The sequence below is a fragment of the Centruroides vittatus genome, unplaced genomic scaffold, assembly GCF_030686945.1.
Source record: "Centruroides vittatus isolate TY-2023 unplaced genomic scaffold, ASM3068694v2 scaffold_386, whole genome shotgun sequence".
Classification (NCBI taxonomy): Eukaryota; Metazoa; Arthropoda; class Arachnida; order Scorpiones; family Buthidae; genus Centruroides; species Centruroides vittatus.
The window spans coordinates 6,526,223-6,539,655 of NW_027122706.1; the positions used below are offsets into that span (position 1 = coordinate 6,526,223).

At 31.7% G+C, this 13,433-nt stretch overlaps 1 protein-coding gene across 5 annotated transcripts in view; it reads left to right on the forward strand.

Annotated features, from left to right (window-relative positions):
* Positions 1-510: 510 nt before the first annotated feature.
* Positions 511-13,433, forward strand: part of IFT46 (intraflagellar transport 46) — a 33,200-nt gene continuing 20,277 nt past the window's right edge. For 3 of the 5 annotated variants that reach the window (XM_067286812.1, XM_067286813.1, XM_067286809.1), the window contains exons 1-3: positions 511-657; positions 4,594-4,657; positions 11,042-11,103. In XM_067286812.1, the coding sequence (XP_067142913.1) occupies positions 619-657; positions 4,594-4,657; positions 11,042-11,103 (165 nt within the window). In that variant the 5' untranslated portion in view covers positions 511-618. Of the gene's footprint in view, positions 658-4,593; positions 4,658-8,590; positions 8,645-11,041; positions 11,104-13,433 lie in introns of those variants that run through there. The other 2 variants (XM_067286810.1, XM_067286811.1) reach the window with 2 other exon arrangements.

Here is a 13,433-nt window from a genome sequence, read left to right on the forward strand (position 1 = left end):
TTACCGCAAGATGACAGTACTAGCAACTATGGTGCCGTCTGCGAGAGAGCATTAAAAAAGTATGATAACTTTTTTATTTTTCGTCTCCGGTCCAAAAATAGGGTACCGTTGAACTCGTCTCGGTCCCCTGAGTTCAAATATATTATCAAAGTCCTGAAATTCCATAGGTGGTAATCTATAGTACACCCAAAAATAATAGAACAAAAGCCAAGAATTTTTTTAATAATAAAAGATTGAATTACATAATTTATTTAATAATATTCTCTAACCAGCGGCCAGCGCATAAAATAACAGAACTAGTAGTTGCGTAGAATTAAAAGGGCTTCCTACTGCCCTCAGGGGGAGGAGAGTCAAAAGTAAGAAAATAAAACTATATTATAAATGAGTTAATGATTATTAAAATTCTTTAATATTAATTATTAAAAGTATTATTTTAAAATAAATATTCAATAATAAAAATGTAAATATGACAGCTCATAAAATAATTATGTAGCAAATTATCAGAAAACAGGTGGCGCTGAATAGAACATTAGGACCGGTACTAGTGTAAACAAATTGTAGAACGTGCACATTATACGAATAGATTATAGTGTTGTAGTATTAGTAGCGTTAATCAAAATGGATAATGTTGAAGATGAAACATCAGAAACGACAAATGTAAGCTAAATAATTATTAGTTATAAAAATCATTTTTAGAGATCAATTTTAACGGTTAGCACAAACCACTTTTTCGAAGCAAATATCGATTTTCGGATAAATCTGCATTTCAGCTTAAAATAGATATAAATAATTATGTTCTATTATGAACAGTGAGTTATGTAACATATCGCTAGGTCAAAAATAAAATAGAAATAAGAATATTTACTCGAATTTGGAACAAAAGCGACTAGAACTTAACAGAACCACCACCATATTTAAATACTAAGCGCGCCGTCTATGATTCGCAATCTTCAATAATTTAAAATTTAATTTTTTCTTTAAATTTAAAAGTTACTTATTTATAATTGCTAAAAATAATTTTTATTAAATTAATGAATGACAATCAGGTTAACCGTTAGGATATATTTTTCTTATATTTCCGTCTATACACAAACAGAACACCTTGTAAAATTGCAGCCGTATTTATTACTAGATTCGAACGTTTTCGGTCATATTTAATGACCTTTATCAAGAATAACCGAAAATCGAATTCTTAGAGAATTTGTATTAACGATGCAAGCGTTTTGGTACGTTTTTAAGATATTTTACCTAGAATATCTTTTAAAAATGTTCCAAAACGCATGCATCGATAAAGGTCATTAAATATGACCGAAAACGTTCGAATCTAGCAATAAATACGGCTGCAATTTTACAAGGTGTTCTGAGTGTGTATAGTTATTAAGAAATGCAGTCTACGAGAAGATTCTTTCCGTCTTTTGGCACTAAGAAGACCTTTTTTCAAGCCCATCGTGTATGACGGCGAGCGGTCAAGGTGGCAGCCTACCGCTCTGGATCGAATCTGGACGGGTCAAATAATTTCCAGGAATTTTTCAGGGGTGGTCTGTTCGGCTATGTCGGATTCCGTCCCTCACCACCCGGCCGCCCAATTGTGGGCCTAACCGCATCTATAATGGGATTGCAAAAAGAGGCCCTCTTAGTGCCCACAGGATAGAAAGAGTTAAAAAAAAAAAGCCCATCGTGTATTTGGCTAGGCTCATAATGGGCGATGACAGACAGAGCCCAACAAATCCGGGAGGGAAATTATTCCTCGAAAAATTTCTTGACTAGATTCGGATTTAATCCCAGGACCACAAGATTGGGAGGCTGATGCTCTACTATCTCGGCCATCCAACTAGCTGACTTAGGATATTATTACCAACTTTATAAGCGGCATATACACGGACTATAATTTCCTAACCCCGTGGAATTACACGATCAGACTAATTGTAGGCATTGCATTTCGTCTGATATCCCAACTGCCGTCCGATATTTCGTACATAGCTTTGAAAATTTTCATTGTTTCCTAAAGGTAGGCTTAGCATATTTTTTTCTCAAACTGGGACAATTTTGAAAAAATACTTGCAACAGAAATTAAGTCTACTAGGATAAGTACCTATGATTGAATAGGCTAAATAAAGTAATTGTTAACAAAAACAACGAGTTAAAAGCAATTTTTAATAACTGAACTAAACATATATTATTATTAATATTTATCACTAGTGTGAACTTTTTTAAAAATTCTTTGTCATTTAAATCGTACATTTAAAATACGACAATACATTTGAGGAAGTTCCTATTGCTTGCCTTATGTTTCGCACATTTCAAGTGATTTTTAATGTCTGAATTCCCACCATGAGTCACTGAAAATTCTAAAAATCACAGTTTATATTTCACTTGGTCAATACGATCACAGTTTTTTTTTCTAATCATCAGTAAATACACGGTTTCTTTTTGGCATTTTAGAGATTAAATGAATTTAATGTACTGCGATTATTTCGTACTGTACAGTACGAAATAATCTCAAATGCTGACCAGCTTAAGATATTACATGCGCAGCAATGACGTGGCCAGTGTAAGTTTCAGTATTGCTAATTCTAATTGAAACAAAATATCTAAAAAAATAAAATAAAAATATCTGGATCTCATAGGCTACGTGCTATTATAAATTCTAAAAAATAAAACATCTAAATTCATTAGGCCATATGCTATAAATTTTGGGGAAAGGGGCTAGACATTAAAAGTACTTAGATCTAGATACGAAATATTTAGATTGGTAACAGTGAGTGTAAGGCCGCGACTCCACTAGCCGTAAAAGGACCGTAAAACCCCTCACCGTAAAAGCTTTTAATCACGTGACCATGATATTTTACGCCTAAAAGCGAGTTGAACACTGCTCAACTCGCTTTTACGTTGGTTTTACGACCTGCTCAGGCGTAAAATATCATGGTCACGTGATTAAAAGCTTTTACGGTGAGGGGTTTTACGGTCCTTTTACGGCTAGTGGAGTCGCAGCCTAACAGAGGGGTCATTACAAATCGCTATTTTATTCGAGGCTGCATTAATTTTACGTAAAATTCTTGTATATTCGGCACTTTTTAAATTTTACCAAATAACCGGGACAAAATGGCAAACTGGCCGGGACGCTGGGACAACATCTTTAAAACGGGACGTCTGGTAAGCCTACCTAAAGGCGATATGTATATTAGGTTTAGATATATATATTAGGTAGGCATATATATATATATATATATATATATATGGGTTCTAACTCCGTAAGTTAGTCGAGCTACATTATCGAACTACAATATTTTGGACTTTGCATATTATCTGAATTCGATATCTGAATTCAGATATCGAATTCAGATATCGAATTCAGATATATATATATATATGGTGCCCGACCCCCACGCTGATATGACTTGGTCGAGTACGATGTCGTGCACAGGCATCCTGCACAGGGGGGAAAAAGACGGACCGTTAGAGTTAGAAAAAGAAGAAGCAACGACGTGTCCGCTTCAAGACGATTAATATCCGTTTAATAATTAGTATCAAGATGATTTGTTTAGTGTTCTTTGTTTTGTAATGTTTTCTGTATTGTATTAAAATATACGTTATTATATGTCATAAGTAGCTCTTCATATTCTTTCTTAAACTGTGTTCTGCATACGCTTCTTAACGCCCAACCCAGCCATCTATAGACACCATATGTCTGTATGTCGAGGCGGTTCAAGTGTCAGCCTACAGCCTCCTACTACGAGGCGATCCCGGGCGATCGAAAAATTTCTGCAATGGTGTGTCCCCATCTCTTCCCATACGATCGCATTCATTGTGAGCTGGCCTACAATCTCCCTGACAACTCTGGAAGAGTGGATTCCAGGAGTACATTTAAAACAGGAACACATTTCTTGTTCTAAATGTAGTTATGTTCTAAACGGTTAATGCCGTTCCATTTTTTTTTTCCGATTTAAAAATCTGCTTGAAAAGTTTAGTTCGAATCTGTGTCTGTCTGAGGACGACGCCCATTATTGCTTCGAAAGCGCCAGCAGCAAAATAAAACGTCTATAACTTCATCTTTTGTAAAAGTTTCTCTCTTAAGATAATATGAGTTTCATATAATCGACAATATTGATAATCAAATGCTTTATTTGTAACAGATATACACAAGTGTTTTTTATTATTTAGTAAATTTATATCTGAAGATTAATCAGACATCTTCAGCAATGAATTTACTAAAAAATTGCGCAATCTAAACTGAATAAATTAACATAAAACATTTTAGAAAAAGTAAACATTATTGAAAAATCAGTATTTCATCATTCAAATAAATGAATAAACTGAAGTAATCTTATAATTTATAAGTAGACATGCTCTGTTTTTTGTCATAAAATATCTAAAAGTTCATTTCTAAGTTCATCAGATGATAATACATTATTTTACCTTGAATGCTTTTTAAATCTGTTTATTTTATTCAGTTATATTAAAATAAATAAATAAAAGGAATGCTTAGAAAATTGATAATTTTATGTTGAATGATTTAATAATTTCTTAACTATATTTTGATTAAAAATTTAAAATACATTTTTATTTGTTGAGGTTTCAAATTTATATTTTCAGGTAACAATTTTGCATAATCAGCCATATGATGAATCGATAGAGGCAGAAACATCAGATGACAAAGGTACTGAAGAAAATATATAAATTAATTAATCTGATCTCAACTTGCTATTTTTTAAGTTATTTCTTTCAATATTAGTATAAATTTCATTATGAAATAAGTATTTGTAAAATTAATATACAATTATATAAAACTAACTCACAGTTCTATCAAATTTTCTTTATCAAATTTTCTTCTTTTAAACTTATGTCGTCTACTGATACTTTATCAATTAACAGGACCTGTTATACTGGATTTATGGATGCAGAAATTAAGTCTTACGGATCAGAAATAATATTGTTTATTTAATTCACCTGTACACATACATTTTAACATTGTGTTTCGGACCTGTCTGTCCCTCATCAGCGGACATTTAAAAGGCATTTAAAATTCTGGGTTTTTAAACACCTTCATAATTCCAAGCATATTCAAAGTCAATATTAACCGAATAAATTCCATACAAATTCTTCATTGATTGTTCTCTTTCACTTAAACTACTAGTAGACGACATAAGTTTAAATTAAGACAAAGGACACAAAGGCATAATAATTAAATCATCTTCTTCGTCTTTGCTTTTTCCCGTGTTTACATGGGGTCATCATTCCGATCTTTAATTTGTCTTCTCCACTTCTCTATCCAGGGCATCCATTCCATCTCTCCCAAATCCTCTGCCACCGTGTCTCTCTATTTCTGCTTTGATCTTCCCCACTTCCGACTTCCTAATCCTCTTTCCAACATAATCCTCACTTCTCTCCACGTCCGAACTAGGATTTCTCAAACGGGGTCCCGGGATTCCGGTTGTTTTTTTAACCAGGGAAATCCCGCAAATTTCTTAAAAGTTCACTTGTTTTATTTTTATTTTGTGTTAAGGTTGAGAAAAATTATGCAAATAGAAAGTATAATCTGTCAGAATACATTTGTATTTATTAATTTTAAACCTACTTATTAGTTTTTTAAATTTTTGCTCGTTATGGCATGTCACAAATGGTCAATAATCAATATGTAGCTTATTCGTGGCAGGACTCTGAAAATTCTTTATTTGTCAGAACCTGTAATTCTGGAATAATTGTGCTTATGCTGTCTTAATTTTTAACCATGCCCAGCAGCTTCAATAACTGTGTAGCTGTAACGCCAGGTTGTGCAAACTGGGCAAGGATATAAACGAGTATGAAGTCTGCAAGTATGAAGTTTTTCTTCATAACGAATTGCCGAATTATCGGGCTATAAGCTTGATGCTGCTATTAAAGCAGCCGAGGCAGACAAATCAAGAATAGTAGAGAGCAAAAGAAGTACTGCAACGCATCTCGAAAACGAACTAGAAATCTTCCAGGCTATGGGTGAAAAAACACATAACATCTGTTTTCTCTTAAATGCATTAAACACGATTCCACTCATATCAATTAAATCGAAAAGGGCATTCTCGGTAGCAGGACTTTTCATTACTAAAATAAGAATCAAATTGAATGATCGGAGTATTGGCCATCTTTGCTTTTTAAAATCTTATTATAAAAATTTACAATAATATTTTGTATTATGTTTTATTTAAAAAACGAAAATTACCTTCTAACTTAGAAGTTTGATCCAAGTTCATTTTTTAAAAATTTTAAACTCAGTTCAAAGCGTTTTATTGTTGTTGATGTATGCAGTTTCTAGCAAACTTTAATAAATTTTTTCTATTTATGAAAATCTCTACGTAATTCAGATATAATTTTTAATAAATAACTTACACCACATTATTAATATGATTTTGGAGGTTTCAGAACGTATTAAATTACTTTAAAAAATGAAGAATAATTATATCATTTGATTTCAAGAAATTTTTTATATCTTAAAAATAATTAATTCTATCCCGGGAAACAGTTTACTTTTATCCCGGAATTCCGGGACAAGCAAAAGACCGGGAAATGAGGAACCTAGTCCGAACCATCTTAATCTGCTTTCCTGCATCATCTTACAGGATGCATCTTGATGGATGATGATAATATGTAAAAATGATAATAATATGCGAAAATGTAAGATGATAATAATAAGTTTAAAAAAGTCCACTGAATGGCGAAGGGGATTGACCTTGAATGGAGCAGGCAAACGACAAAGCCAGACAAATGCCCCGGTAAAAACATTGTTCTCGTGCATTTTCCTATTTTAGTATGAAAATAGTATATAGCCTATGTTCATCCGAAAGGAATAAGCTTTCTAATAAAGAAAAACAATTTAAAAATCGGTTCAGTAGATTCCGAGATTACCTCTAGAAAACAAACAAGAATTTTAATATAAATAATACAAATAGATAGATTAACCTTCATCGATGTTATGTTAATAATAAATGCAGGGGGGATCTACATAGGGACTAATAGGGCTTAAACACTGAACCCCCAAGTGTCAAGGACCCACAAAAATTTAATTGTCATCATAAATTTTTAATACTTTTTCATTAACAATAAGCATTTATCGTATAGTAAAAAATAGTTAATACTATAAATTATCATTATTATTATATTATTAATATTATTTGTTTTATTGTAATCTTTGTAACGTAATTGGTCAGTAATTAATCAATGTAAATATTTGTTTATTTCTTATGTTTTTTCATATAAGATATAAAGTTTGTCATTGAATACCATTTCATAAATAAATATATCTCAACTCTGATTTTGATGTTATTAAAAATAAATTTTAAACCCCAATTTGAAGATTCTTAGTCCAATAAAAAATGGGACTCCATTGGACTTTAATAAGCCCTAGGCCCCGAAAACCTAGATTCGCCCGGAATAAATACAAATTTTTTTTAAAAATAACTTATTTATAAAGAAACTTATTCTGAATTCTTAGAATAAAATATATTTATTACTATATTAAGCACAATTAACGATATTAATTGTTGTACGTTATGAATCATCTTATGTCTGGGAAAATAGAATTCTGAATCAACTCGACCTTTATAAAGTTTATTATACAGGCAGTCCTCTACTTACGAACATTCGACTTACGAACTTTCGAAGTTACGAACAAAGCCGACAGATGGCGGGTTAACATGGGCGTGAGAGGTAGGTGAGAGGCTCTTATTTGAGTTTGGACTGTAGTCGTGTGTGGTGTCGTTTGTTTACTATTAAAGTGCAGTTGGTTATTTTTTATGTACACTGTACAGTCAAGTTTATTTTTGAAGTTTTACGTTAAAAACATTTACAGTACATTTGTAGTTGTTTTAAATGTGTAATTTTAATAAATAATGTACAGTACAGTACATGTGATTGATTTGAATTTATACTTCCCTTTAACAATCTTAATTCAACATTATTCAAGTAGCCTAAACATTACATAATTGTAAAAACAACGTTGTATTTGAGTTTTTGCGCCAAACATCGTCTTTTAGAGTTACGAACTTTTCGACTTGCGAACGACCGCCACGAACGGATTAAGTTCGTAAGTAGAGGACTTACTGTATTGCATTTTAAAGTTTATTAGAATTGATAAATAAACTTCTACTTCTACTTTTAGTAGAAAAAATTCTAAATCTTAAAAATTAACGTTATTTTAAGCATTCCATGGCAACTTCCGTCGAAAATGGAGATTTTTCCAGCAGACGACTGTTAGATTGCATTAGGGGCTGACCGAGGGGTTGAGTTTTATTGGACATCCATTTATTTCATTAAATTGTATGCAGTTTATGCATTTTATTATATTTATTTCAGAATTTCTTGCATGTTTCGTTTCTACTTATGGTATCTATATCATTCATAAAGTGATAAAGTTTTTAAGGGGGGTCGAGTTTTGTTGGACGTCCAAAGGGGGGAGGGATTACTGAAACTTGGACAAACTGGGACGTGGGAAGGAGAGGGAGTAAAAATTTCAAGAAGAATGTGGACGTAATTTATGGACAGTCCTTTTCTTTCTATATTTAGCGCTTTAGTTTTTTATGGAACAAAACGCCATCTCGTGTGTAAAAACTCTTATCGCAAAATCTCACGTCATATTCATTTTATTGTTATGTAATGGCGTCTGCTAGCGGGAAAGGTAAATTGATTTAATTTTAATTGAATTTTACTTTTTTATATTCTTTCTTTGCTTCTCTCTCGAATGATATAAAAATTCCGTTAAGCGGCAAATTGATGAATTTGTATTTAAAAATTCTGTCTTCTCGTAGACTGCATTTCTTAATCACTGTACACACTCAGAACACCTCGTAAAACTGTAGCCGTATTTATTACTAGATTCGAACGTTTTCGGTCATATTTAATGACCTTTATCGATGCATGCGTTTTGGAACATTTTTAAAAGATATTCTGAGTGTGTATAGTTAAAAATTCTGAATATTACATCAGCAATTATAAGTATTTATTCGAATTTTATGAAGAACTAACCTAAGCATTGGCAATGCTTGAGAATGGTAAAGAAAATACTGGGCTCACTTCAAGCTCTGTTTGGGACCTTAACAGAGTTGCAGAACATACTCGTAGCAACAAAAATGTCAAAGGAACCATACCTCTACGAGTGACACTTCATGAGATATAGCCCCCCAAAATAACTCTATGTGAACTTTTTGAGGCCATCTTCAAAGTGGCCATCTTCTGCAGTTACACAATTCTGTATGCATCCATGACATTTGTCAAAATGATACTGGACCTTTTTTTGTGATTATTTTAAAGGCTCTAGCTTCTGGGACTTTCATTGGTCTTTTCTGTTAGTGGTTTATCAGCAAGAAAGGCATAGGAAAATATTTTCTTGATCTTACTCCTTTAATTCTGCTCCACAATCTTTTATAGGAGTTTTGCATTCCTTCAACTTCTTTCTTTATTTTGTTCCTAAAATAAGAGAGAAGTTGGAGAAGTGCAAATTCCAATAAGCAACAGAGAGGAAACTGTAGCAACAAAGCATAAAAGACATGGCTTCCAGGACTGATTTCATAAGTTATATACCTAGATGCTAGTAGAAGTGTGTAGGTACAGAAGGTACTTACTTCAAAGATAGTGTGATGTAAGAATTTGTGTGTCATATAATAAAACCTATGCCAAAAGTTTGGTTTATTTTTGACTTTACTTTGCATATAATATAATAATACCATATTGATCTCACTGACCGATAAGAAATGTTTGAGTAGAAGCAGAATTATTACAAAAAATAAAATAGTGCTTTTAAAAGAGGATTTGAATGTATTACCTGAAAAATCTGATATCTCTAAAATGTTATATATTTTAGATCTTACAAGACATCAAAATGTTACCCTCAGCACCTTAGAACATCACGATGTCAACTGGACAATTAATTTAAGCTTGAACTGCTTATTTTAAATTTATTTTTTATTAATTTGCTCTCCATTATTTTAAATAATTTTTTATTATTATTTTATCTTTTCATTGATTATTCTTAGATTTTTTGTAATACAGATATGAGTATATCATGAAGTAATGTGAAATGCTGGGTTTGGATTACCAAAGGCAATCAGGATGGGACTGTTACTATATAACAACGATGCCCAAACTGTGGCTCGCAAGCCGCATGCCACTCTTCAAAAGCTTAATTGTTGCTCAACTAATAAATAAAAAATATTTGTCATTTTTTAAAATTTTGACGTTACAAATTCGTAAACCTTCAACTAGCAAAGAGTAAATAAAAAAATATAATAATTATATAAAAACAGCTTACTTTAATTGTCAAAATAAGTACATTATGATTCTGAAATTTTTATTTTTTTTAATACCAAGAACTTAACGTATGGCTCCCAATATTTTCAGGTAGGTAACTAGGGCTCTTACAGCAAAAAGTCTGGACACCCCTGCTATATAATACAATTAAACTAATGTTTTATGTTTAACTTATGACAAAATTCTGCAATGGAATTTTGTCATCAAGAATTACTAGAAATTTGCCATCAACCATCCATATCATTATCTATCTTGGAATTCTAACATCATTTTAATGGCACAAAATATTAGATGTCACTCTAGACAATCTACATTTTTGAAAAATGGAATTGACATGTAAATACAATATTTCTTTATTTTCTGTTTTTGGTTTTTGAAGTTTACACTTGCAAAATTTTCTCATAATAGGAACTAGGCCTTTAAACGGCATTTCCGTGCTCAGAAAAGAAAAATATTTTGTTTCCTACAGTATTTTTCTCTAAGAGGAATCTAGGCTCTCTCAATGTACAAATCAGTGATTTATTTATATTAAATATAATAATATCAATATTTTATACATAAAATTAAAAATTTTAAATACTTCCATCTTATTTAAAAAATACTTTCATCAAGAATAGATAAATGTGATAGATATAGAAGTCCTTTATGTTATATACTTCGTCTTTTAATTTCAAATTGTTAATTAATAAATTTAATACATACAAATATGAAAGTATTCATTGAAATTTAATTTTAATTTTAATTAATCAATGTCAATGTTTGTTTACAGTAGATGAGACTAAAAATGATGGTGATGCTGTAATTGAAAGTTTAAAACAGTCACTTGATTTAGTAAGTAATTTAAATAAATAATTTTTTAAATCATAACTTGTTACTAATTAAATTAAAAAGCTTTTGAAAAATGTGAACTTGTACACAGTACAAACTTCTATTTGAGTAAATATGTATAAAGACTGATTATTTAATTTACAGAGTAATACTACATTATTTTTCCTTATTATCATTAAGTCTTCTGACAATTTGTCATGCTCAAAATATTGTCCTTTGACATGGACACACCTCTGCTTTAGTTATATCCATACATCAACATCATGTGGTTTCTAGAATTCATTTTCAGACATACGTCGAAGGTTTGTCATTGTGGTTGTATGTGCCACCTCATCAAATGTGAAGTACTTGCATTTTAGAACTTGCTTCAATCACAGAAACAGAAGGAAATCATGTAGGGCTAAGGCCGATGAATATCAAAATATGGCAGAATCTCATACTTGATTGTAATTCTGGTGGTACAACATTAACAGTGTGTGGTGTAGCATTGTTGTGATGGGGAAATCACTTTACATTAGCAAGTTCTGGAGTACCATAATTTCATATAGATAAATCTGCAATGGCATGTACTCCACAGCAAATTGCTAGACTTGGCAAGATTATGAAATTAAACCCAATCTAACTTACCAAATTTAAACTATCCTAATGTAGTTTGAAATATTATAATTAATATTTCATCAGTAAGTAATGCAATCTTAGAACAAAGCTATAAATGATACTTTTCAATTTATAATTTTAAAAATTTTATAAGAAACAGCAAAAATGTGTACTTAATCAGTCAGTGGTTCTTAACCTTTTAGTGATGACGGACCATTTATCAAAATTTTTCTCTTGCCATGGACCACGAGCTGTTTGGCAGTAATATAAGTTCTTATAAGGTTGTTCTATAAATTAAACATGTATAAAATTATTCGAAACCAAGAGTATTATATTATTTGCAAAAATGTTACATTAATTATATTATTTTAGTGCAATTTTTGTAACTGCATAGTGTTTACCAACTGCTGGATTCTTTGTTCAGTGCTACTCAAAGCCAAACGCATGTCGGCACTGGCATCCAACCGATTTCGATGTTTACTTTTAATTATCAAAAGCACTTAGAATCCTTGCTTGCATAAATATGTGGTTGAAAATAAAGTTAGGTACCGTAAAGCAATTTCTCGAATTTTAGAGAAAGCAATAGCTTTATGGCTCCAAAAATCTTCAAGATTAATTCCTGTCTCGAAAGTATCCTTGCAGTTACTATCATGTTACATTTCAGTTAACTCTTCTTGTCATTTATCCGGCACCTCAGAAATGTTGACTATGAAAGGATTGTGGATCAGTTTCCGAATAATGCCTTCCAGAAGGTCTTTTAAAGGAAACTGGCCCCTATTCAGGTGTTACAAACGTGGAGAAAACCTGGAGAACTCCACGTGCCAGCCTGTCCGAATGCAGTGGGAACCCGTGACCAAACTCTCAGTGTTTAGCGACAGAACCACTTGACCACTGGTAGGCATCTCAGCACACTGTCTGTCGATAATTGGGTTCAATGTATCAAATGCAGAAAAATTCTTTTTTTCAACTTTGCTGATCAATAGGTCAATATTAGTGATAAATGTACTGATTTTATCTTCAAATGCAAATATATTGCTAGTGCCTTCCAATTTCATATTTCCTGATCATTGCAGTTGAAGGTTCGATTTATTTAGTTTGTGCAAAAAAATCCACTAAATAAGCAAAATGTATTTGAAATTTGAACTGACAAAACTCGTCATCAACTCGTTGTCATTTATTTAATAATTTTAGGATGACTTCACGGACCACTTCAGGTGCTTTCAGGGACCACCAGTGGTCCATGGACCACCGGTTAAGAACCACTGATCTAAGTGATAACAATATATGTTATAATAAAAATAACTATTATTAATAGTGATGTAACGAATATTCGGTTACTACCCGGTATTCGGCCTATTCGGCCTAGTTTTCACTATTCGGCTGAATACCGAATATTTAAATCACTATTCGGCCGAATACCGAATATTTAGTCACTATTCGGCCGAATACCGAATACCTAAAAACAGGAGTAAGAAATAACAAAAACACAGTAAATTAATTATTTTGGTAACTTTTATTAATGCTGAAAATTAAACTATAATTATTAAAGTTAATAAGAAATAGCATCTAACTCTACTATTAAATTATTTCGTAATTAAATAATATTATAGCCTTTATCTAGCCCGATATCTTACGGCATTGATGGCGTGTAGGTTAGAATGTATCGGGCATTAATATTATTGTTTAGTTAATTATGTTATATTCGTATTCGCGTATATTTTTGTATTTTTTACGAT